This window comes from Pagrus pagrus (genome assembly GCF_965226575.1).
Source record: "Pagrus pagrus genome assembly, chromosome: 22".
Taxonomy (NCBI): domain Eukaryota; kingdom Metazoa; phylum Chordata; class Actinopteri; order Spariformes; family Sparidae; genus Pagrus; species Pagrus pagrus.
This window is the reverse complement of record NC_140204.1, coordinates 3,333,267-3,358,614: the sequence shown is the minus strand read 5'-3', so window position 1 is coordinate 3,358,614 and position 25,348 is coordinate 3,333,267. Positions and strand designations below refer to the sequence as shown.

Sequence of the window (25,348 nt, the reverse complement as noted above, 5' to 3'; positions counted from 1 at the left end):
GGTTAGCTAACTGTAACCGTTGCTGGTCGCTAACGTTGCGTTTTTATGACACGTTTACGTGACTTCGTTATAAATGTTTGTTTCCGGACATTTAAATCCAGTAACGTTATTTCACAGTGTTTGGAGTACATTTACTCGAGTACTGCAGGCGTACACAAGTACTACTACTACTACTACAACTAGTACTTATACTACAATATATTTAGGAAGCCAGTATTAACTTTTTACTTATCTTATCGTCTAGTTCTATTAGTTAAAGTTACTTTGCAGATTTAAGTATGAATTAAACAGGAATGTTACTATAAGTAAATTTACTCAAGTACTGTAGGTGTATACAAGTACCACTACCACCACCACTACTAGTACTTATTCTACAATATATTTAGGAAGCCAGTATTAACTTTTACTTATCTTACTGCTCTACTTCTAGTAGTTAAAGTTACTTTGCATATAAGGTATAAATTAAACAGGAATGTAGCTATGAGTACATTTACTCGAGTACTGTAGCAGTACTACTACTACTGCTGATACAACACTGTATTTAGGAAGCCAGTGTTAACATTTGACTTATCTTAACGTCTAGTTGTAGTAGTTCATGTTACTTTGCAGATTTCGATGTAAAGTCAACAGTGATGTTACTAAAAGTACATTTACTCAAGTACTGCAGGAGTACTACTACTACTGCCACTTCTAGTACTTATACTACACTATATTTTGCAAGCCAGTATTAACACTTTACTTGTCTTACCGTCTACTTGTAGTTGTTAAAGTTACTTTGCAGATTGAAGTATAAATTAAACTGGAATGTAACTATGAGTACATTTACTCAAGTACTGCAGTACTTTGATATAAATGCAAAATGAATATCTTTATGTTTCTGACTGTTGATCAGACAAGCAAGACATAAAAAGACATAAGCATCAGCTTTGACTAGCATTTCGATTAATTTAACAGTCAACAGATCAGTCGCGTTAGATTCAGCATATAAAACTTACCATCTTAGATTAGAGCTTCATGAGATCTTCCGTTCTTTATTAAACAGTAACTGGAGGCAAACAGTGCGAGTGCACCTTGGATATTATCTGAAACTATGAAGGAGCTCTGATTTCCACTTCAAGTGCTCCCACCTCCTGCCCTTATATCTACAGAGAGGTGACACGAGTCCTGATTGTAGACTCATAAAGGGACATTTTCCCTGACTGATGTGGGAATTTGTTCCCACTTCCTCATACTCTTTTAATCATTAGTCACTATGAGCCCAAGTTTAACCGTGCAGGACAATGATCATCACTGTGATTGTTAATTTCAATTTTTAATAAAACTGTTGAGGCAGAAGTTAAGGAGGGAAGTGGAAATGTTACTGCTAGGGGTTTCAGTGGTTGTGTGTAATGGCAGACTTAAACCAGCGAGTGGCGATGTTGTATTGAAGTGTCACTACCCTACAAACAGACATGTGTACTGTACACATGTCTGTTTGTAGGGTAGTGTGAGTGTTTGGACACTGGGGCTGACACTTCATATTAGAGGGGAAAAAAACAATCAAATATCTTGTGAATGACCCATATTATCTTCTTTTGCATTATAATCTTTTTCATATCGGATAACATGTGCACCGTTACCATATATCTGTGATAGGCAAGTCGGACGAGACTATTGGCCAACTGATATATCATCTGGGCTCCAGTGCAACGAGCAACAGTTGAACCTGCTGCAGGGATTTGATCCCATTCAGACAGCAGAGCATCAGTGAGGTCCAACACTGATGTTGGAGAATACAATTTTTAAATGTGTGCTAAAAATCAAAAGATATCAAAATCATACATTTAAAATTAAAAGTCAAGTCAAACTCAAACATGGAGGGGAAAAATGTTTGTAGGAAAACAAATGATAAAAGTGTCCCTGCCCTGCTGTCTTTAAAATGTCAGGAAATAGTTAATAATGTATTGCAACATTCCAAGAAGCCCAGAATTTACTTTACAGACAGAGAAAAGCTATTATTTCTCATATTTGAGAAGCTGTAATGATATAATTTCTGACATTTTTTATTAAGATATGTTTAATCAGCTTGAATGTGATGAAGCAAAAACCCTTACACCAATGCAGTATGAATAATAAGTCATGAATATGATGAAATCCTGCATATTTTAGCCATAATCAGACACACAGACACAAGGCGGACAGGGAGGTTGGAGAGCTTCAGGGTTTGATCTCGAAGGTGCTGCTGCCCTTCACGTCCCTGAAGGCGCTGCAGTCGAAGTCGGCCACCACTGTCTTCAATCCGACCTTGTCGGGCATCGTGATGATCCTCAGCCTCAGTGTGCCGTTTGGCTCCAAATCTCTCACATTGCTGTTGACACACATACATGGTGTTGATAACTGCGCTTCAGTTTTGCAATCTAACTTTCAGAAAATGGAATAAGACTATTTCCAAAAAGGGTTGATGATGGTAGTTCAAGTGGCCATTTTAGCATCATGTCTGCAGTGTTATTTTGTGTAACGGCCTACATCAAGAGCAGTCTGACAGCTTTAAAGAGAAGGTGACAACAAAATCAAGAAAACAAATAACTTTAATCCTTGCCAGCTTTAGGTAATGATAGCCACATGCTGACCTTTCTGCTGACCTGGAAGTCAGTCACAGTTGGGGGTGCTGGCGTTGTAGTAAATGTACAACAAAAAACGTAGAACAATTTGAGAACATTTTGTATTACAGGCAAACGTGAACTCCAACATATGTAGGTCAAAGCAGCCACATCAACTACAGTCCACAACAGCGAGGAGATGGGAAGGGAGAGAAGACTCCCTTATAAAATCTCTCAATCTTGTAAGTTGTTGAGTTTGTTGAATCATTATAAATTTTGTGGAACGCTGTCTATGACAAATTCTTAATTAGTTGGTCCTTCTTGTAAATTCGGCAAATGATATACATGAATTAACAATGATTATGTATGATTAACTAGAGAATTATCAATTAACATTGGGCTTTATGATCAAATAAAGATTTTATATAATACAATCAATTTACTGTTTTTATAATGCCTGCAGGGCCCTCAGCACACCTACTTCTAGTGTCCATGACTATATGGTAGTTTTTTCTATGTTGGGTATTTTTTTCTGATATTGTCGTTGTGACCGATAGCCTAGAGAGTTTCACACATGCGGACACAGTGTCAGGCTCGATTGATAGAGAGGAACACATTATCTGATGAGACGAGACAGCAGTCAGATGAGATGTGATCAGATGGCCTAAAGCGACATCAGGTGAGACATCAGGACGAATGTCACGAACCTGTTATTGCGATGATTTATTCGACATGTTTCTCTCTTCATGCATGAAACTTGCTGTGATGTGATTAGAAAATATGGTCACACCTACGACAACAAGATGATTTATAATTGAGCCACCGAGAGAAAACAATGAATCGGATTACATTACAGAAGGACTTTTTCAATTGTATTTTCAAATTTCAAAAGCATGTGGAACTGCTTTAAAATATCATTCTTGCAGAAAGAATATAAGTAAACTCTTAGCTGTTGGTGAACAAACTTGCTGAAATTACTGAATGCATCTTTTTTTTGTTTAATTGATACAGCAAGCTCAACTAGAGACTGAATTTTATTTCAAAATATACTGAAAAGAACTGGTTCTATGTAAAAGGAGTATTGTTGATAAAGAACAAGTTTTCTCAACCTGCACTTGGAAAAAAAAGGGTACAAAGAAAGATCATTTATTTCAAACACATGACGAACCTAACCAACTGAAACAAGAATCTGGGTAGTTGTCAACCACCTACCCACTATTGATATCTGGTGGTTTGACTATAAAACAACAATTTTCATAACAAAATGACAAAAACAGGGCTATTGCTGCTGCATTTTACTCACACAAAACTGGACATTTTAATACTCAAAACTCTCTATGATTCATGCACTTTCAATTGTCTTCTATCTGAAATCTTATCCAGCCCTTTCTTATCTTATCCAGAGCATCATTGTAACAAATACACTTAGACGAATTACACAAAAAGTTTAGTACAGTAAAATATAAACACAGCTCTGTCTGAAGCTTAAAAAATTTGATATTTTTAACAGAACAATTTAACAGGTTGTTCATTCTGTTACAATTTATTCTTAAATTTAAAGGGAAAAGTTTAAATGATCTACATTACTTTATTATACTTTATGTAACCTGCTAATCAGTTTTGAAAGTTAATCAAAGTGTAATCACAGACTGAAAGTCATTTATTCCCCTCAGTCATACCAAGGTAGAAACCAAAGGAAACAACTGTACTCACAGATGTGGTAAAGAGAGAGTTACATCTGAATGGGCTGGTAGAACTAGCAGGACTGGAGATGGTGGTGGGAAGGACAGATATTGCAGACATGTGGGCTAGATATAGATGGGAGGGCCAGATGTTGTAGTTAGTAGGCCAGATGTGGTAGGGAATTGGCCAGATGTTGGAGGAACCTGATCAGATGTTGTAGGGACTGGGTCAGATGTTGAAGGGGCTGGGTCAGATGTGGTAGGGGCTGGGTCAGATGTTGAAGGGGCGGGGTCAGATGTGGTAGGGACTGGGTCAGATGTGGTAGGGGCTGGGTCAGATGTGGAAGGGGCGGGGTCAGATGTGGTAGGGACAGGGTCAGATGTGGTAGGGGCTGGGTCAGATGTGGAAGGGGCTGGGTCAGATGTTGAAGGGGCTGGGTTAAATGCTGAAGGGGCTGGGTCAGATGTTGAAGGGGCTGGGTCAGATGTTAAAGGGACTGGGTCAGATGTGGAAGGGGCTGGGTCAGATGTTGAAGGGGCTGGGTCAGATGTTGAAGGGGCTGGGTCAGATGTAGGGACATGGACAGATGTGGTCATTATAGGGCCAGATGTTGAAGTGCGAGGGGCAGAAGTGGTTGAAATGGTTGGGCAGGCGCAGTTTCTAGTAATTTCTGGGTAAAACCCAGTAACAGTTGTGTGGACAGGACACTGTGTTCCAGGAAAAACGTTATGTTCATGGCCTGCTGTCCTCAGTTCTTCGTGGAGTTCTGCCAAAGTCTTTGTCTGCAGATATTTGTTTTTAAAATCATCTGGAACATTGTCGCCCCAGTGCGCACTTGCTATCCACATGTTCTTCTTGGAGCTGTAGCAGCAGAACGCTGACCAGAGCATGGAGGGAATGTTAATCCTGTTGTTGAGGATGTTCTCGGTGCTGGGCTGTGCTCCAGTCACCACAAAGCCTTCGATCCTACCATTGTTGTTAAAGCAGTATTTATCCATAACACATTTGATGCACTGTTCCATTCTGTTCCAGCTTCCCTGGTTGAATGTTTTCACTTGCGGAACAATGTTGGTCAGGGTGAAGGTGGACACTTTGTCAGTCTTGTTGAACGCATGAGCGCTTGGAAATAAATGGCCCCTGTCGAACTGCTTGTTGTTTCTGTAATCTGTGTTTCCAGCCTGGTTGTTGTACGTTTTGTTCTTGTCTCCTACAATCATGTTCTTGCCATCTTCGTTCTCAAGCTGTAAGAGTGAAAGGATTAGTTGCTGATGCAAGCAGAGTAGCCATGAAGAAATAAATTGTACAGTAAAAATGTCCTTCAGTTAGGTAATTGTCCTTTACCAGTCAAAATGAAAAACCTACCCGTGGCTCTATCTTCCACCAATTTTGGGGTCTCCTGCCTTCTCCATCCCCTCTGTACTTGTAAGCAGAAAACACTGGAATTTTGTTCTTGATGTCGTAGAGCGTCAAAAACCTCCTCTCGTTCTCAAAAGTCTGGCAAATGGGTTTGTATCGGTTCTGGTTCAGGATATGTCCGCCCTCCAAGATACCTGGGACCTGTGGCGGACTTTTCTCAAGAAGGAACAGGTCACAGTCCGACACCGACTCCACCACCTCGGCCGCTGTTGGAACGAAGGACAGGAAGAGGAAGGCAGCAAGGAACAAGAAATACCTTGTCTTTGGTGGCGCCATCTTCAAACACTGGGTATCATTAGGTCGTGTAGAGAAAAAAACATCACTCATGTTAGGTTTTGGTTTCAAGCTTTATTATTACACTTGGTGTGTTGGTCGGTTTGTCAGCATGATTTACACAAAAATTACTCAACAAATTTCTGTGAAACTTGGATGGAAGATGGTAAAATTATGATAGTTGTTTTTTACCCAGCAAAAAAGGCTGGAAATGAGAAGCCTGCTTTTCTCTGCTTCTGTCTGAAATCAAGGACCCATTGTTTGAAAAACTGCAGTGGATTTTGATGGAAAATCTGCCACTTCTGTAGTGTTGAATGTTTTGGCAGCCATAACAACAGTCACTGAGAGGGGCAGGGCTTAGCTGTTCTTCTTGGTGTCAAGATGGATGATTCACAGAGACTTTACATTTTCAATTCAAAAGAAACCACTGTTAATTCTTCATGACCATGCTAGAAAATCACCCATGTAAATATTTTCCCAATTTTTTTTTACATTTTTGATCTAATGTTGTCTTTATCAGTATATTGATTTTAGGGTTAGGGTTAGAAAGACAGTAACAACAAAGCAGTTGAAATATCTGTAATATGTGTAGCAGCTTTCATGTTTATACTTTTGTATCCGTTACTTTTAACACAGCATATACAAATTAAGGCTCAGAGTCATGTTTGTGATGACATTTATGACCAACAACTGAAATGAGATGTAATTTTTTTTTTGTCTAAACCCAATTTATGAAGAGATTTTTTTTCCGAATACTGGTATATTTAGAATATAAGTATGACAAAGACCAGATTATGGCTGTAGCATTACTTTTAGACAGGAATGCTTAAAATGTGAGAATTAATATTTGCCTAAAGTGGGCAGAGTTTCTTATACAGAAGTACTAGTTTTAATCAATATTTAAAAATGTAAAAGGCACATTTTATATCAAACATGTATATTACAAACTGTTATATTTGCAAATGAATATTAGCAGAATTTTCGTTGTCCAATGTGAAGAAAAAGAGCATAAAAATAATAAAACTTGAGTATGAACAGAAGATAAAACTTACCTCCTTACATATGTACAGCTTTCCCAAGTGTCTGCTAAAGGGCGTCGTCGTTTTTATACAGCTGTAGAAACCAGACGGACTTCCTCATGTATCACCCAACTTGTGGAGGAAGTGTGAATTATACTGAACACTCAGCAGTTTGACCATGAAGGAGAGGATGTGCATGTACATTCAGCAATACCTTATTTAACCTTTTCATAACCTTTAGGGGATCATTATATCTGCGGGTATATCGTTATTGGGAAGTATTTAACTCAATGTCGGCATAGGCCCAAAGAATCAAGTCAGTCAGGCTCTACTTGATTTGAGCCAACTTTGAGGCATGAGACTGAAAGTGTGGTTTGACACCCAAATCACTGACTTTCTCTTTGCAGTACTTTTAATAGTAATGTGAGAAATTTGATGAAAATTACACGAAAACAGATTTATCCTGCAGCTAAATTTGTCAGACATTGGAAAAACAAACAAATGTTTCTTGAATGTGACGGCAAAAAATTCACACAGCCGAGTCCTTGCTGGAAGATTCATATTGTGTGTTGTGGTTTAATATACTTTTGATTGCTACAACTCTCTCTGTCTCTCACTGTCCCTGTCTTACAGGTGTCTGACCAAAGGACATAATGACCCTGTCTGGGAGGTGCAGGAGGAAACGGAGGCAGACTCACAGACAAGTAGGCAAAACATTTGCATGAAAATGACGGAGTTCTGTTCATCGTGAGGGCCTTTTACATGTTTTCTACATCACTGTCAGTCACCACTGTTGTGGTTTGAACGCGGCTTCAGTTTTCACAGCTGTCAGTGCAGCTGTTGAGGGTTTTTGTCACTTGATCAGATAAACCAAGTGGCAGACGAGTGGAAAACATTTGGTCCCTCCTCTCAATCTGGTTGGTCAGTTCCATTTCGCTTCACCTTCTCCATGTTCTCCTTCCTCTCGTGCTGCATATTAGACAACAACTGCCAAAACGCTGGGTTACCATGGAGCTGGACTTAGGGGCCAACATGGCCGCCACAGATGGTGCAAATGGTGGAAGCAGCTGATTGGTCAGTTGATCAGTTTGGTGGAGGGGTGTCACCCTCCAGAGCGTCGGAGATCATCAGGCAGAGCTGGGAGAAGGACGGACGCTCCTCCGGTCTCTGAAACAGAGAACACAGGCTGTAAATTATAAGTTCTCCCTGAGAGTGACCTATAGAAGTGCAGCTGATGGCGTTAGATGTGAACAAAAACAATCAATTATTGATTCAGATATTGTGGGAATTTGTTTTGGAAACTGGTGTGAATTGATTGCTTGTAGACAGGGAGTCTGGGAAAACCATTTTCATTCATCTTAATCAAGAACAGGTCCAAAGTGGACACTAAAATGAACTTAAAAATCAGACTGTCATCTAAAATCGAGGCCAACAGAGAAATGTTTGGGAACTATTGTTAATACTTCATCATTTACAATAACAATTCCTACCTCGTGCCAACAGAGCTGCATGATGTCGTAGATTGCGGCCGTGGCCATTTTGGGCCTGTAGAGGCGGTGACCCTTTGTTACCAAGGTAACCACCTCGTGGTTCTGACTCTGTTCAAACGGCATGCGACCCTCAGTGAAAACCTCCCACATCAGCACACCTGGAAACACACAGATGATAGAGGTTCAGTAAGAGTCTGGAGCTTTAATGTTAAAACGCTGATGTGTTAATAAACCTCAAAATATATAAAAAAAGAAAACAAAGTGTTCCTACCGAAGGACCAGACGTCTGACTTGCTGCTGTATTTGCAGAAGTTGAAGACTTCAGGAGGCGACCACTTCACAGGAAACTTGGCACCTGATGAGCTGGTGTACTGGTCGTCCAACACGTATCTACAAAATACACATCAAGTAAATTCTCTCTACCTGCTGACTTGTTTTAAAGGGACAGTTCACCCAAAAACCAAAAATTGATCTGTGAATGATCTTGAGTAACCGGGTCAGGGTTTTTTTTGGTGCTTTGAGTTGATTTATACTGGAGAGAAGTCCGACATGTGTAGGGTCAATATCTCACACCAATCTAGATGGATAAAACACTACAGGTGACAGAAAAAAACAATGTGTTGGATTGAATTCGTACCTGGCCATGCCAAAGTCAGACACCTTCACCACCAAAGAGTCATTGACCAGACAGTTTCTGGCAGCCTGCAGAAGAGAGTAAATGAGGGAAAAGACAGTTTTTCAGTCTACTTGGTTTGACTTTTCTTTAGCCATGCGAGCAGTCGTACCATTAATTAAGTATCTCAACATGTACTGGATGGATTGCCTGGAGATCCTTTGGCTTTGTCTAAGTACAGCCTGAGTACAGAGTCAGTAGCATGGCTGCAGACTCTTCTTCTACTATGCAAATACAGGTTTTTGCATACTACCATTTCTAAGAGTGCTCATCCATCAGGTCAACTGCTTTACAGTTAGCACTATGCAAAGTGTCAGAGTATCTTCAGTCATGTTTTATCTGAAGTGTGTGAAGTCTTTCTTTCTCTGGAACCAGCTTCATTAAGAGTAATCTATTACTGAAAGTGTGCATTATCTCCACGGTCATAAACTGCTGACTGTACAGAATAATTCACACTTCTTCCACAAGCTTATTTAACAATTGGAAAAACATTGTCTTTATGAGCACATTAGCATGCTGATGTTAGCATTTAGCTCCTGAGTACAGCATCAAAGAGCTGCTAGCATGGCATCAGCTTGTTTCAGACCACTGAAAATACATCAGGTGCAGGAAACTAGAGCCAGAACGATTAATCCATCAGTTGTCAACTGTTAAATTGATCAACAACAATTTTATTTCAATATTCTCTGATTCCAGCTTCTTAAATGTGAATAGTTTCTGCTTTCTTTCCTCCTCTGTGACAGTAAACTGAATATCTTTAGACATTATAGGACGTCATTTCCGGCTTTGGGAAACATTGATCGACATTTTTCACCATTTTCTGGTGTTTTAAAGACCAAACAACTGAGTGAGACTGGTTTGGGTTAGGGTAAGAATGTCAGAGTGAGCCAATCGGACACAGAAAAAAACCTGAGGCTTGAGAACGAGAGTAAGCTGCAGTTACCAGATCTCTGTGGATGAAGCCGTTGGCCTCCAGGTGCTGCATGCCTTCGCTGACGTCCAGGCTGATAGACAGCAAGGACCCGAAGCTGAAGCTGCCTCTTCGCTGCCTGAGAAAGTTCAGCAGGCAGCCGTGCTCCATGAACTCTGTGACGATGTAAATGGGCTTCTGCTGGCTGCAAACTCCATACAGCTGCACCAGTTTAGGGTGAGACAGCTTCCTGGAGACAACAGATTATAGAGGATGTTTTTACAGAAAATATGTTGCAGCAAATTCAACATGGACACTGAGACCAGCTGGTACGGACCAATCAGAGAACTGTGGTGAGTTTAAAGATCGACTCTTTACTCCTAACCTCATGAACAACTTCTTAAACGAGGTGTTACAAACTGAAGCATCACTCAGCTTCTGTCACAGCACACACTGTCCAACACAAACTTTGGTTCGTACTAAATCTGACATTTCTTTACTGTAACTACTCCAAAGTATGAAGGACTGAATCTGCCAAAAGCAACAAGAAGTGCATTAATGAATGGCTGAAATGGAGAATACAGTTTGAAATCAGGTGTGTTGACAGTCATCCGTCATAAACACCAAAGTAGTTTCTATTTAGAGCTTCTTACGAGACACTAATGTTGAATCTCTGCTCAGATAATCACTTAGTTTACTGCTTCACTGTTGGGAAATGTCAGTTTATAATTAATTTAAAGGCCACAGTTCAGAGAACAGACGGATCCGTTCCTGATGCTGCAGTTCTTACTAAACCCCAGTAGAGGGCAGCAGAGGTTAAAGGTATATCCTAATCCTGGTCATGTGTGTTTCCACCTTTCCTCTGGTCCCTTCCTAACTTTTCAAAGGCCTCTCCCCCCTCCTTACATCATGACCTTGGCCTCCTCGATGAAGTCCTCCTCGTACATGGCTCCCTCTCTGATGGCCTTGATGGCCACTTTGTGCTGAGCCCTCCACTTGCCGAGCCTCACCAGACCGAACTGACCGCTGCCCAGCTCCTTCATGAAGGTCAGCTCGCTGGGGTTGATCTCCCACTTGTCTGCAGGGAGGAAGGTGAGAGTTACATTCATGGATAAACATTGTTTAAGGTGTAAAAAAGTGAGCTGAGCTCTGCTGGGACTCACCGTAGCTGAAGCCAGCGGTGGACGGAGCAGATTTGTCCTGTTTCCCTACAGGATACCTCAACCTGGCAACAAGACCTGAGGTATAGAAACAGAAAGAGACAGAGGACTAGGGTCAGTTGAGTTCTGACTTTAATTTTGAGATTAAAGTCAAAAACTCTCAGTGGCCCGAACCTTCTTCTGTACAGAGAAAAGAACCGTACGTATGGAAGAACATTTCAAAGCAACAGTCTGGACGGATACAGCAGATGACGTGTTGTTTACCTGCTGCGTTGTGTTTGTGGTACTCGATCAGGTCGGGGATGGAGTTGAACAGGTGTTTCTCTGCCAGGTAAAACTGTCTAGGCGAGCATTGTGTCTCCTTGATGTGGTAATGTTTTATAACTGCACCTCCCTCCCTACAAACACACAACAACATAACAATGAGGGATGCACAAACTGAGGGACAAAATATTAGTAACACCACTCATATTCTCCCTCAGACGGCAGAATATTTAACATGAAACTGAGGAATAAATGTGGAGAAAGTCATCAGTATTGTAAATCCATGATTTGCGGCTGCTTCTTTGAGCTCAGATAAGTTAGTCAAAGAGAGTCAGTACCCTGCAGCAGACTTGGCGTACAGAGAGACGGTGTAGGTTCCTGCGGTGCTCGAGTCTCTGACGATGAAGGCTCCTTCTTTGTCCTGCAGGGGGCGACACACAGCAGCGTTTACATGCTGCTTCATGTGATTAAGACAAAGTTGGTCTGTAATTTTTAAAGCCCATTTTCTCCAGATCCCCAAATCATTATTTTACAAAAATCAAGACTAAATTGTATTATTTGAGTGGCAAAATAACTAAATAACTGTTTTTGCGAGGGGCTAAAGGAAGACAGAAATGTGGGAAAGGACAGGATGAAAGAACAGGGCGTAACAGAGGCTCACCTCCTTCCTCAGCAGCTCCTCGGCCTTGTTCCTGTTGACTTGTTTACTGTACCAACTAGAACAAACAAAGACATAAACATCCCGTTAACAACGATTTATTAATGCTTCTCTTACAATCTCCTTATCCTCATCTAATGACACTTTTGATAAGCTTTAAAAGATGGAGATTCCTGTTCAGAATTATAAACTGGCTGAATCCGAACCGACATATAATTATTCAAATAAATATGGTCCATTTGTGCTGTAAAGAATATAAAGTTCATCTAACCATATGGTAGTTTGAAGTGTCCTTAATAAAAGAGTCCATAAAGTTATATCAACTGTTGTAGTGCTGTAACTTTGACCGTTGGCTGCTGTTGATCTACTGTGAAATGATTAACAAACTCACACAAACTGCACCAGGTTTCCGGATTTCTTCTCTGTTACATAGTTACTTGGGATGTAGCCGTCCTCACTGTGAACACAAACACACGAGAAAATATGTGGGGAGGTCAACACTGTGGCTCAAACAGCAACCCACATTACTTCCTTTTGCAGTGGCAAGACAATCTGGTTACTGGGCACTTGTTTTAAAACGTGAAAAAACAAACATAAAATGTCCCCATACAGTTCGTACAGTGTAATCCAAGTCTCCAGAAGCCCCTGAGATCCATTTTTTTAAGCAGAAATCGTCACTGTAGCTGCTAAGCTAAAAGTTAGCATGTGAGCAACAAAGCGCTAAATTGATAGATTTGTTTATGGAGTTTTGTATGGCATTGTAGTTTGCATTCACAAGGAAAACTCAACAATTATCGACCAGTGTTGTTGAGATATTTCAGTCTGTAACAAAATGGTGGACGTATTGTTGACATGAACGTACACGGTGATGAACACACTCACCCGTACTGGTTGCGCGCCTTGTACCAGTTGACGTCACACTTCTCCAGGATGACGTACTCGTCTCCTTTGACGAGGCTCAGGTCATGAGACTCGGCGCCCGGGAAGTCGTACAGCGCCACCACCACCACCTCCTCCTCATCATCGTCATCGTCGTCGTCATCGTAGTCATCGTCATCGTCATCGGTCGGAGGGATGGGGGGAGGGGGCCGCCGCTGGGTGACGAGGAACAATGATGGAAACGTTTGAGGGTTTTGACTGAGGTGCATGTATTAATCATAAGTGTGTGTGTGTGTGTGTGTGTGTGTGTGTGTGTGTGTGCGTGCATCTATGTGTGTGTGTGTGTGTGTGTGTGTGTGTGTGGTTAGTGGTTACCCAGTTGTTTCTACACTCCTCTCCAGGAATCGGGGGTAAAGGTTTTCTGGAAACTATAAAAGAGGAACAGAAACCAGCACAAAACATTGAACTCTTTCGTTTTTATCTCCATCGGCCATCTCCGCTGTGACCTCTGACCTTTCACCTCTCACCGCTGGTTTAATATCATTTTATTATCATGCACGTGTAATAATGAAGAACTGAAGCTGATTGTACCGTTGCAGCAGTCACAGGTCCGTCTGAACGAGGCCTAAATTTAACATTATCAGTGTGATTTCCTGTTTTTCTTTCACACTTGATGAATCAACTGTATCAGGTTCTACACTTGTTAACGGACCAACGAGTGCTATTTCAAAACATGTTTGCATGTTTTGCTACATTTACCAAAAGACCAAACAACTTTATATTACTGCTGATGAAGTACATTTACCCAAATACATCAAGTACTTTACTTGAATGCTTGAATAACAGGCTACCTTCTGTGAATACTAAACTACATTAAAGAATAAATAGTTTATTTTTAAAACATAAGATGAGTTTATTGAGATTGTCCATATGTAATTAAACTACTAAGGCTTCAGCACTAGCTGCTAAAGGAGTGTGTTAGCTAGTAAGGGGTGTGTTAGCCCTTTAAGGAGGGTGGTCCTGTCCTTCGTCTCAGGGGCTGTGTGCTTTGTGCTAATGCTAGCTATTAAAGGAGTGGGTTAGCTGCAAAAGGAGTGTGTTGGTGCTGCCTGTGTGCTTTCTACTAACATTAGCCGCTAAAGGAGGCTGTTGCTCTGGCTCTGTTCTTCAACTTGGGCTATGGGCTAATGTAAGCCGCTGAAGAAGTGTGCTAGCCGCTAAAAGAGGCTTTTGCTGTCACTGTGGCTCCGTTCTTCTGCTCAGGGGCCATGTGCTTCGTGCTAACGTTAGCTGCTAAATGGGTGCGTTAGCCACTAAAGAATACTACAGATGTAACAACACGACTTCCTACCAATGCTAGCTTTAAACATTAATGCATAAACTTACATCAGGTGCACTTAAATCAACTTTATGTGAAGCTGGCTAATCAAACCCAAGTACTATGATAGGATGATTACCTGTAATACCAGTCGTGATAACTATGGTTGAGTAACTTTGAAGTGATCAGTACCACAGTGCAGCAGTGGACTGGTGTAGGGTGTGTGGCTGTGTTTTCTTACTGTCTCCAAACAGGTTGTACTCCTCACAGCCTGGAGCCAGTTTTTCAGCCTGGCGACAGCAGAGCCACGCCCCCTCCTGCCAGAACTGAGGGTGGAACTTGGCCAAGATCACGCTGTTGTCTTTGATCTCTGCAGACAGAAAGGTTCAGTGTGTAGGTCATGTGTGACCGCAGTCTGCGTTTGGCTGTCTGTGGTGAATGTGAAATGAAAGCTGTTATATTTACACATTGATTATACAAACGGTTATACGTGCTTAAATACTTAAAGCAAGAGAGTGTTTTTATTTTCCCAAGTGTCTTTTAATCTTGCAATAACTGTTTCGATTGATCACTTGTCGGCAGCAGAAACAAAATGTGAGCACTGACTGAGAAGTTAAACAGTAACTTCAAACTGGACCCTATTTTCCGAGGATTAAAATTTGAGTGAGTTAAGCTTTGGGCTACAATTTCATCTTTATTTTTTCAGCGCTGAATAAGCTATTAGCATTTGCTGTTAGCAGTGTCGCCATGAATGAACAGACAACTACCACTGGATTACTGTGATACTGAAAAAACTTAAAAATATGAGAATTCTAAGGCAGGTTCTGCAGGCATGAGGAGAGACTTTTCTTCTATTATTTTTTAAGTGGATTTATAGACATTTAATTGCGAGTGACATCGAGATAACGATATCCCTTGAGAGTGTATGTCACGCTGAATCTAATAATACATATATCGTGTTTATGTGTCCAGATTTGACGGCGTTATGTCTCAGAGAACCAGCGGGACTGTTGACGTAAACTGCTGTAAGGGTTCTGCAATTCCTTAATTGTGTTACACATCCACTGATGCTTCTGCAGCGGCTGACCTTGACGATAGTCGGGCCAAACAATAACTAACTTACTGTTGATTTTAAAACACCAGCATGCACCTGTCCATTTCATTTCACATGATATCTTTACTTCACATTACACCAAAAACCCTGAAGCAGCAAACATTCACACTGATTATGCAGAAGCAAGTGGTAACTAAACCGTGGGAAATCTGAAGCCTCAGACTTTGTCAGCCCATGACCTAGTTTTACCTGTCTGATCTGGATGTCTCAGGTAAAATGTCACACATTAAGTGTCAGCAAGAGCAGTGGAAACAGCGGGGGCTGCAGGGAAATTTGACCCGTGTGAGAAAACCGGTTTCACATATGTGGTTTAAGGTGTCAAAACATCTTTTCAGCCCAGCAGCTAAGCCCATCGACTGTGAGTGTGATCTGTCACGCTAGCTCCTGTGCTGTTTATCTGCAGTAGAATAAAACAGAGCAGAGTAGAGACTGACCCTCTTTGATGCTCTGGACCCACAGACTTCTGCTGTTGTGACTTGGCGCGAATACGTAGAGCGTGTTGGTATCGTACACCACCTAGAACAAACACACACAGACACAGTGATACGTGTTGGGGTTAGTTGGTTGAAGTGAAGTGGGACTAGTAGTAAGATTTATTTCTGGAAAGTGTCAAAACTCTTGAGCAGTCGGACCACGAGACACGCTGTGGACAAACCAACGTTGACTTAAAATTCATTCAACAAAAAACACAAAGATAATACAAAATAAAATGGGCACTGGACACAAAGACACAACACACATACTTTCAGATTCAATTTGACTTGCACTTTCCGAGAATATCACAAATAAATACCCATAATTCCACTTAGAAATCATAGAAAGAAGACGCTTCCTATCACTGCAGAACTTCCCTTAGAATTATGATGTTTTTACGTTTTCTTCAGTATCATACGACTCCAGTTGTAGTTGTTTGTACATTAGTGAGTAAACTGCAAACAGGAACTGCTGTTGGCTAATTCGGCATAGTTTTACAACAGACTGTTAGGGTAACAATTTAACTGTTTACCTTGGATCACTTATTGTAAAGAAGTTTGGCTAACCGAGAGTTTATTGACGTGTCTGACTTGTGTTCTGTGATTATAAGTGATAAAATTAAAGGCCAAATCTACAGTGAAAATGATGTAAGTTGCAATAAACCAGATTCATCCTTTTAAGTTACACACAGAGCAGCTTCATGTGAGAGAACTTGTGGTTTGTTGTGTGTTTGTACCTGAAAAGGGTATTTGTTCTGGCAGGGGATGATTCCTCCTCCGTTCTTGACGATCTCTGCACATCGGATGCGACTCAGCTCGATCGATCCTCTCCTGAACTTCTTCTGTTGATGGAAACAACATGTCCACGGCAGGTTTTTAACTTCTCTATCTCTTCCGGAGATTTCAGACTTGTATTTTGTTGTGTGTTTGCCTGGTTCCTTCTGTGAAACTTAAAATGAGAAGAAAATTAGAATAACATTTTTTTTTTTTTTTTTTTAAATGACCTCGGCTCGTCCATCGTAGTACGTCAGCCTGCTCTTGGTGAGGACAAACAGTCTCTCCTTGTAGTTGAGCGGCGATGTCCTCTTCTTCTGCTGCGAGCGCTTGATGAGCGTCTCCTCCAATAGCAGCTCGCCACTCATCCTGGTCCCGCCCACGCCCTCAGCCCATTGGTGGATATTGTCAGAACGAGGCGAGCTGGAGCTGAGCTGAGGAGAGAGACGCACAGGTTTAGTTTTAGCCACATTTTCCCTCCAGAGAAATCCTCTCCTCAGCTCCATGGAGTCTTTTAGCTTCTTTCAGCACTTTGTTTTGGTTGTCTGGTCAGTAACTTTGTTGTTTTGGTTCGCTCTCATTAGCACTGTTAACAGATATCTGCTTCAGGAGCTGCTGGAGGTCAAACGCAGAGCTAGTAGAGTGATAATTGGATTTACATTCATTGTGCACATCGTACACAAAGACGACTGCAAATGAATGTTGCTTCATATCCTCTAGCAGTATTTTCTCAAATGTTAGCATGCTAGCCAACACACTAAACATGGATGTGAACATGCTAAACAATACATAAAGGACCTTTTTATCAAAACCTGGATACAGTGTTGGAGGTGGAGCTCCATTTGTTCCTATGAAAGCTGCTCAGCGGCAGTTTGAAGCCAAAAAAGCTCGACGTCGTCCGTGTTGTGCGGCCCATACAGCGAACTTCCGGTTTAGCGCCGGGCTAACTTGAATGGAGATTTAATTGTGTTATCAGCCCCACGAGAGAAGACGAGTTTCTAATTCCTGTGTACTGAGACTCAATAAGTCAGAATCAGGTCTGTAGCATCAGTGCGGTCACAGACAGGAAGTCCTCCCACACAGGAGCTGACTAAATAAAACTTCAACAGAAATAGAAACTGAGAATTGGAGGTGCTCACTGCAGGGTTTTCTGTATGAAGTTTGGCCTTTACTTTGTCCTGTACTCTGACGAGATAGTCACATAGTTACTTTGACTGGGTTTCATTTTGACGTCCTCACTGTTTATCTATTCGAGTGCATGCTGTGTTCATCATCCTGTAGGGAGTGTTAACCTGATTTGTATGGGATGTTGATGTATATCACCCTGCAGAAGTCATCGTCACTGCTGAGTGAAACAGTATTCATTTACTCTCTCAGCTATAACTAATCACTTACTGACTACTAGATAACACAAATGAGTACTTTAATGTTCTTTTACAGATATTTGTATAGTTATAGTAATATTGTAATATTTCCTTTTCATATAACAGACAAAATGCTCAATAGGCTCCATGTAAGTGTCTTAAACAAATGATTTTTAAAGTGACATATCGGGAAATATCAGATCAAAGAATAAGCATTTGAATACTCTCAACATGTTTCAGTCGATACTATAAATAACACTGAGGTTTGACACTCGGCTGTGCAGCTGTTACTCTCACATTGATCTACAGATATGTTGTTGTTGTTATAAATAAATACTCTTTGCTGTAGTTAACTTTAGCTGTAGAAACTCGCTGCTGTTAGCAAGTAGCTCTGTTAGCCGTGGGGCTAAGAGGCGTCTGTCAGGAAGTGGGACTGAACACAACATTCAAGACCGACAGAGGTCAGTTTGACGACGGTCGATACAGTATGGAGGCGATTTACAGCAGCTCTGACCAGGACTCTGACTCCAGAGACAGGAGAGGCATGAAGCGGCTGAGGAGAGGGAGTCGGGCTGAAACGCCCTGCAGAACCAGAATATTTTCACATCTTACTCTGTGAACTGAGGATTTATTTGGACCAAACCGGAGGAGACGAACCAACACTGTTCTGGTGACTTTTATCCAGTTTATGTCCAGTTCGAATGAAGTGTGTTTTATGATGAGTTAATCAAATCAAATCAAATCAAATTTTATTTGTATAGCCCAAATTCACAAATCACAGTTTGCCTCAGAGGGCTTTACAATCTGTACAGAGACGACACCCTCTGTCCTTCGACCCTCGATTCGAGTGAGGAAAAACTTGCCCCAAAAAAAAAGGCCCTTTTAACAGGGAAAAAAAAATGCGGAAGAAACCTCAGGGAGATGAGTATGTAAAAACTGAAAACCTCGAATTTATACTAAAAACAAATGGGAGGCAGCATATCACTAGAGTAACCGCTACCTGCTGCTAACTGTAGCTGCTGTTAGCTGGTTAACAGCTAGCACACGGTGTATGTCCCAGCTGAAACTCGCCTCTGCTGGTACAAAGTGGTATTATGAAGCAGGACGAGCCTTTGACACAATGCGTGGACGTCTTTTAGTCATGTGGTGTCAGAATAATTGGAAAAACATATTTCCGACTGGGAAAATCGGCCTGAGCGCTCCCTCAAGTCGGAGCAACAACTTGGAAAGTCAGAGAAAATTTGTGGTGCGTTCAAGTGAGCTGAGAAGTCGGAATTTCCGAGTTGCCAGTCTGCAATTTCAACTTAAACCCCCTCTGAAGTCAGATTTCCAACTTGGAAAGTAGGACCCACCTCACCGACCCTAACCTCAAAATCCAAGATGGCTGCTCCGTGCATCAACAGCTGTGAAAGCTGCAGAAAATGCTGTTTATTAGCACTTCTGTCTTAATTGTGTCTCAGTAAATCAGTCGAACACACAGTACTGTCCAACTTCTGTCTTGTCATCAACTGATACTGCTAACAACGGCTCTCAGTCAACGCTGGTATGACGTCATTCCCAGCAGTGGACTTCCTAGGTAAGCACATGAACGCAGCATCGACACGTGTTTTTTTCCACCAGCACTTTTGGCCGCGCCGAGTCAAACTGAGCAACTCTGATTTGTTTTTCCGTCACCAGTTTTACTGCGCAGAGGCTCCCTAAAATCAATACTCGACTCACGTCTGTGCAGGAAACCTGACAGAAAGACTATCAGCGTGTTCAGCTCTCAGTACGTCTGTAGCTTCTGACTGAATCTCTTCAGTTTGTCTGGTCTGTCCTTGTTTTCAAACATCTGCTGTGTTTTACTGTTTCATCGTGTTCACGTTCAGCTGGTTCAGGAGTCGTGTTTAGTTGCTGCTGCTGCTGAAGACACAACGTTTCCTGTAACGCTGCTTCATAATAAAAGCTTTTAATGACTAAACAATGGGGGGCTTTTATTGTGAAGAAGTTAGAGTAAATTAAAGGTGTTTGTAGCTGAATTAGCAGAGCTTCTTTAGCAGTGATTCTTCCATAGTGCTGCACAGATTGAGACAAGAGCGTCATCGGTTTAAGACAAACCGAGCAGAACCAGGCCCGCAGATGTGATGGAGAAACTGCAGTAATGTCAAAACTGATCATCAGCACTTTTACATCGACGTTTAGGCTACAAACTTTCACTAAACCGTTGAATGCCCATGGTATTAAACTCTTACTGAAGTAAAACATCTACTTCCACCAAACCTAGTGCAAAAAAACAGCGTTTTAACGTGTCGTCCGTTTTTTTTCCGACGGACCGTGAATGCAGCAGCAGGGACCGCCGAGCCTCACTGTGCACCTGCTCTCAGGTGACTTTAGGTACATATCACAATTAGTTAACTTAATTAAAACACATGTATCAACCGAAACACACCCAGAGGAGTCACATGATTCATTATTACAGAGCCAGGTGGTGTTTGTGTGATAATTTACCGCACTTTGTGTTGTTTGTTGTCTCTTTCAGACACATTGTTGTAATATAACTCTAATAACTGGTGTTTTCTGTCTTCAGCATGAAGTCTGACATGTGAGCAGCAGGTTGTGACAGCAGCACTTTGTCTCCGTGCAGTCAGACGTGTTGCTCTGCGGGTTTCTGCCGCAGAGTTTGATCGACAGCGGTTTAACGTGTTTAATCTAAAGACGGGTGACGTAATAAACGCAACAAAGGTAAACCTGTCTCTCACCTGTCGTCGTCATGCTGCAGCTTTTACTTCGTGAGTGCGCGTCTGGCTCCCATGTCGCTGTGAATGAGAGGAGAGGGATTCAGGAAGTGAAGAGAAGGAGGGAGGCGGACACACAACTCACCAACACACACAACCACACAAACACACGCACTTCCTCGTACACTGCGGCTAGAGCTGTGTGTGTGTGTGTGTGTGTGTGTGTGTGTGTGAGAGAGAGAGAGGTTAGTGGTGTATGAGATCATGTGTGTAGTCAAATCAGTCAGAAAGCAGAGTGGAAAAATATTGTGCGTGTCTTTGTGCGTGTGTGTGTGTGTGTGTGTGTGTGTGTGTGTGTGTGTGTGTGTGAACTAGTAAAAGTCTTGGAAAGTGAACAATTTAATACTGAAATGTTAAAATGAAAAAGAAAGTTTAAAATTACATTAATAATAATATATATGAATAAATTAATATAATAATAATAATAATATTAACAGTAACTAACTGACGCTTTTCCACCAACATTAGTGGGTCTACACAGATTTTTTTAAACACGGGTCGACCCACTAAAAATGACCCTGTCAGACACATTATCATGAGGCCGACCCGCCGGATGGTGGCTGTGGGTGCAGGCTGCCACTGGGCGCCAATTTCAAGCGTCACTGTTTTTAGGATCCCATCACATTTTAGAAATGTTAATCCCAACTCATACTGTCGAGTCAAAGCTCACGATTAATGTTCTCACACTTGTACGTGTGAACCGTCCTGGCTGTTTGCGATTGTCAATAAAGATTAGTTTGAAAACTCTGAGGCAGGTATTAGCAACAAGGCTAACAAAGCAGAAGCACGCTGCCTCGATGATCCGTGCAATCCTACGCGTCGAAGTCTTCAAGAAAAAGAGGCGCTGGCTCGGAAGACGTGAAGACGAAGCTGTCGCCACGGCTCGACCAGCCTGGCCTCCATATTTTCTGTACATCATCGTGTCGCCATGGCGTTTTCAGATGCTGTTTGCCAGTTTGTGCAGTTGCGTTGAGAAAAAAAAGGGTAATCGACTCTTGGCACTGCTTCAACTGTGCAAGAGTCTGCACCCGACCATTTGACGGACGCTCATGAGCAGACGATCGGTACCTGCTCCTGTACCGTGCACGGCAAACGACACCCGACGAGGCTCATAAACATCGTACAGTGTATACTTGGCTTAACGGTACGACCCTAAACGAGCTAGCAGCTCTTAGCTTTTTGTCTCGCAGGAACTTGGCAACAGTGGTACTAACAATGAAAACATCGACTCCCAAGATCCCACGTTGTCAGTGTCGTACTGTGCGTTTAAAAATGAAGCCTTTGTTGGAATATGTCGTATTTGGACAGTTTTGAGAATATGAGCACATTTTGGGACACTCAGAAATCAGGGCCATTTTGTAGAAAGTGAGAACATTGTGGGAGAATAAGTTCATGTTATGACGAGGGGGTGATTTCTCTCGTCTCATGTGTAGAAGCACAAATGTTTTGTGTGTCATTATGAAACTGAAAGCTTTACATGAAACCTTGGAGTTTAATCATAATCAGCTGACTTGTTACGTGACGACTGAAGCCTGTAAAACATAAAATAGAAAAAGACTGTCCTGAACTCTATCAACACTTATCACATGTCTGGAGATCACTTCTTTAATCCAAGTCTGAAGCTGGTTTCAGTTCTTTTCTTAGAAAATCAGCCTGCAGAGACGGGAAGCTTCCCGTGGGGACACAACTATTATTATTATTATTATTATTACAGTAGTGGTGACAGTAAATCCTGCGTGACGCCTTCAGGTGCGCAGTAGACTGATACTAAACAGCTGAATCTGGTTGGAAACAAACACACCTGAACCACCTCCTGCACCCGGTTAGATGATAAAAGTAGGTGTAGCCGACTGTGTATGCTGCGGGTTCAGTCCAACTTCTGGTTTTTAACAGTTCACTGATCATTAAAGTCGGCATCATCATCATCGTTCTGGTTGGGCAGCTGGCTGAAGTTTATTCAGTTGAGTTATAAAAAAGAAAAGTCAATAGTCCTCTTCCTCTTTTGATTAGAAACATTTCTAATCATTTATAAATATAACAACTTCTGATCAGATTAGTTTCAGGCTCATGTCCAGTTAGCCACACCCACAGCTGCTTTAAGCACCACCCACTTGTTGTCGTAAGTCCCGCCCATTTTTAATACAGATACAGATTATTTCTTCCCTCCGATTTCCTCAAAAGTTTGTACAGACATTCGTGGATCCCAGCAGATTAAACCTACTGACTTTGGTGATCATCTGAAGTTATGCATCAAATATCTCAACAACCAGCCGAGTGGCCACAATCACATGTTGGCGTTTCATGTTTCTGCAAAGCAGATATACGTGCTAATCTGTACGTGTCATATCACTTTCATGTATATTTCATTCTTTTCATTACAAGAGGTGGAGGGGATGGTGGTTTGCACTCAGACGAGAAGGCTGCCAAACCAGTGACCACTGTTCAAGAGTGACTTGAGCTGCGGTCGGCCGGTTGGCTTGTAATAATAGCACTTCTGACATGTTTGGTACAAATGTCAACATTAGACTTATCTGTGTTTTTCAGAAAGGTTAACTGCCAACATTACATCCTGGAGACGGGGCTGAGATATTTTGGATCTCCAGTCGTGTTTGTGCCAACAAAAAAGGTATTTTAGGCCCAAAAATGTGCAAACTTTCTGTTGTTAGCATGTAGCGCCTAGCACCACTGTGCCTAAATACAGCCTCACTGAGCTGCTAGCATGGCTGTGAACTGTGTGGTTTAAATAAAGTTACTCTGAATGTAATTTTTTTTTTTTTAAATCACATTTAAAAAATGGCAATCAGAAGAGTTTTTATTAAAGATTGGATTTAATGTTTTAAAGTTCATGTCGGCTTGTAAGTTTGTTCAAGGAGTCATTTAAAAAAATGTTTTTTTCATTTTAAGTTTTACCGTGTGTGTGTGTGTGTGTGTGTGTGTGTGTGTGTGTGTGTGTGTGCGTGCATGTGTGTGTGTGTGTGTGCGTGTGTGTGAGCTCTTCCTGGAGTTATTCAGACGGATGCTCTGTGGTTTCACTCACGTCATTCTTTCACTTCCTCTCATCTCTTTGTCTTTATCTCTCGTTCACTCTGTAAACACAGAACGTAGGAACGACTGAATGTTTTAAAATCAAACTTTATTTGTGCGGCTGAAGCCGATAAACACAAACTTGAAATAACATTTATCTTCTTCTTCTCTCCGTGTCTTTTCATTCTCTTTGTTGCCCTCACCGCTTCACCTCCTTGACTTCCTCCACCCACCTCTTTCTCTCTCTCTTCATCTCTCTCTTCATCTCTCTCTCTCTTTCTGTCTCTGTCGATCTCCTATTTTAAGGTTTCCTAACCTGTGGCATCATATCGGCCCTGTTGAAGTGCTCCACATCTCAGAGAAAATCGTCGCTGACCTTAAAAAACTCGAGCTGAAGACGAAAAGCTGGAGCTGAAGAAGAGATAGAAGAAGGAGAGGAGGAGGAGGAGGAGGGAGGAAGAGAAGAAGAAGATTCGTAAAGACGGTCGATCATGATTCAGTCAAGTAAGTTCCTGTACTGCACATTAAACTCCTAATGATTCACTACACATATATTTTGTATATACAGAAGAGAGTTTAACAAACACATAAATGAAATCTACACATTTAAAACTCTCACAGAGACGATATCTGAAACTTGTGAAGTTGGCTAGTCTTTCAAAATAAAAGCCTGTTGTTGGATCACATCTGTGTCGCACTCACAGGACCACTTTGAATGTTTAAAGAAGGTTTTACAAAGTGTGACTGTTAGCATGTTAGCAACAGAGCGCTGAATTGACAGGTTTGTTTAAAGGAGTCTTGTCTGGTGAGGTCGTGAGAAGAAACGTAACTTTCCTCCTTTTGAAACATCAGCAGGATACATGAAACAAAAACTGCACACACATTCAACAAATCTACACAATCAACACTTTCAGCACGAGATAATATCTTGGTCTTGTAAACTGGGCTGACGATGTGAAATCATCTCTGTTAGCAAAAAAGCTTCATGACATTTAGTTCTTTCAAAATAAAAGACTTTTGGTGGATCACTCCCTGGACCGCTTTGACAGTTTAAAGAAGGTTTTACAAAGTGTGACTGTTGGCATGTTAGCAGCAGAGCGCTAAATTGACAGATTTGTTTATGGAGTTTTGTATGGCATCGTAGTTAGGACAAGGAGGGCGTGAGAAGAAACATAACTGTCTTTCTTTTTGAAACCGCAGCAGGATACAGAGAAGAAAAAGTAAAAAAACAAAACAAAACACATTCATCAAATCTGGAGAAGGAACCTGAAGTTTAGCTTGTTCAAGGTGTGAAGATCATGAATGAACTGCTGCGAATCTACTGAGTCAAAGGAGAAGTTGAAGGAGAAGGATAAACCCAGTCTAAAACTGTCAGCAGCTAAATCTTGAGTTGAAACTTAATTTAGTGTGTCTGTTTGCTTCTAAAACTGTAAGATCAGAAAAATTAGACATTAGTCATTTCAGACTCACTCGACTCTTCTACTCTTTTGATTTCACTTCACT

The 25,348-nt window shown here is 41.5% G+C and overlaps 3 protein-coding genes across 11 annotated transcripts in view; 1 reads left to right on the top strand and 2 right to left on the bottom strand.

Moving 5' to 3' along the window:
* Positions 1-25,348, top strand: part of txk (TXK tyrosine kinase) — a 34,888-nt gene that overhangs the window by 1,042 nt on the left and 8,498 nt on the right. The window contains exons 3-5 of one of the 6 annotated variants that reach the window (XM_084343484.1): positions 7,604-7,674; positions 23,366-23,447; positions 24,152-24,349. In XM_084343484.1, the coding sequence (XP_084199610.1) occupies positions 24,337-24,349 (13 nt within the window). In that variant the 5' untranslated portion in view covers positions 7,604-7,674; positions 23,366-23,447; positions 24,152-24,336. Of the gene's footprint in view, positions 1-7,603; positions 7,675-11,110; positions 11,136-16,687; positions 16,782-21,716; positions 22,068-23,365; positions 23,448-24,151; positions 24,350-25,348 lie in introns of those variants that run through there. The other 5 variants (XM_084343489.1, XM_084343486.1, XM_084343487.1 and 2 more) reach the window with 5 other exon arrangements.
* LOC311251156 (uncharacterized protein) lies at positions 2,144-5,969 on the bottom strand. Of its 2 annotated transcripts, XR_014621364.1 has the most exons (3): positions 5,625-5,969; positions 4,293-5,503; positions 2,144-2,347 (listed from the first exon to the last, which is right to left on the bottom strand). XR_014621364.1 is itself a non-coding variant. In XM_084343490.1 (2 exons), the coding sequence occupies exons 1-2, from the start codon at positions 5,952-5,954 to the stop codon at positions 4,388-4,390; spliced, it is 1,446 nt and encodes a 481-aa protein (XP_084199616.1). In that variant the 5' UTR covers positions 5,955-5,969; the 3' UTR covers positions 3,710-4,387. The 2 variants fall into 2 exon arrangements, 1 of the variants encoding a protein (XP_084199616.1); XM_084343490.1 differs by lacking the exon at positions 2,144-2,347 and having other exon boundaries at positions 3,710-5,503.
* tec (tec protein tyrosine kinase) lies at positions 7,527-21,021 on the bottom strand. Of its 3 annotated transcripts, XM_084343474.1 has the most exons (18): positions 20,786-21,021; positions 16,914-17,117; positions 16,647-16,751; positions 15,871-15,952; positions 14,564-14,692; positions 13,380-13,432; positions 13,008-13,219; positions 12,517-12,582; positions 12,129-12,183; positions 11,806-11,888; positions 11,468-11,601; positions 11,207-11,281; positions 10,950-11,121; positions 10,077-10,293; positions 9,098-9,162; positions 8,732-8,850; positions 8,461-8,618; positions 7,527-8,137 (listed from the first exon to the last, which is right to left on the bottom strand). In XM_084343474.1, the coding sequence occupies exons 2-18, from the start codon at positions 17,049-17,051 to the stop codon at positions 8,054-8,056; spliced, it is 1,947 nt and encodes a 648-aa protein (XP_084199600.1). In that variant the 5' UTR covers positions 17,052-17,117; positions 20,786-21,021; the 3' UTR covers positions 7,527-8,053. The 3 variants fall into 3 exon arrangements, with proteins under 3 accessions (XP_084199600.1, XP_084199599.1, XP_084199601.1); XM_084343473.1 differs by lacking the exon at positions 20,786-21,021 and having other exon boundaries at positions 16,914-18,705; XM_084343475.1 differs by lacking the exons at positions 15,871-15,952; positions 16,914-17,117; positions 20,786-21,021 and having other exon boundaries at positions 16,647-16,778.

Bases quoted from the DNA above. Each gene is read 5' to 3' on its own strand.
- LOC311251156 (XM_084343490.1), bottom strand. From the start codon at position 5,954: ATGGCGCCACCAAAGACAAGGTATTTCTTGTTCCTTGCTGCCTTCCTC. The intron at 5,504-5,624 runs GTAGGTTTTTCA...TCACTCTTACAG, and splicing joins GGTGGAAGATAGAGCCACGG to CTTGAGAACGAAGATGGCAA.
- tec (XM_084343473.1), bottom strand. From the start codon at position 17,189: ATGGAGCTGAGGAGAGGATTTCTCTGGAGGGAAAATGTGGCTAAAACT. The intron at 15,953-16,646 runs GTACAAACACAC...TGTTTGTTCTAG, and splicing joins AGAACAAATACCCTTTTCAG to GTGGTGTACGATACCAACAC. The intron at 8,138-8,460 runs GTAGGAATTGTT...TCTCTGTTTCAG, and splicing joins TGCAGCTCTGTTGGCACGAG to AGACCGGAGGAGCGTCCGTC.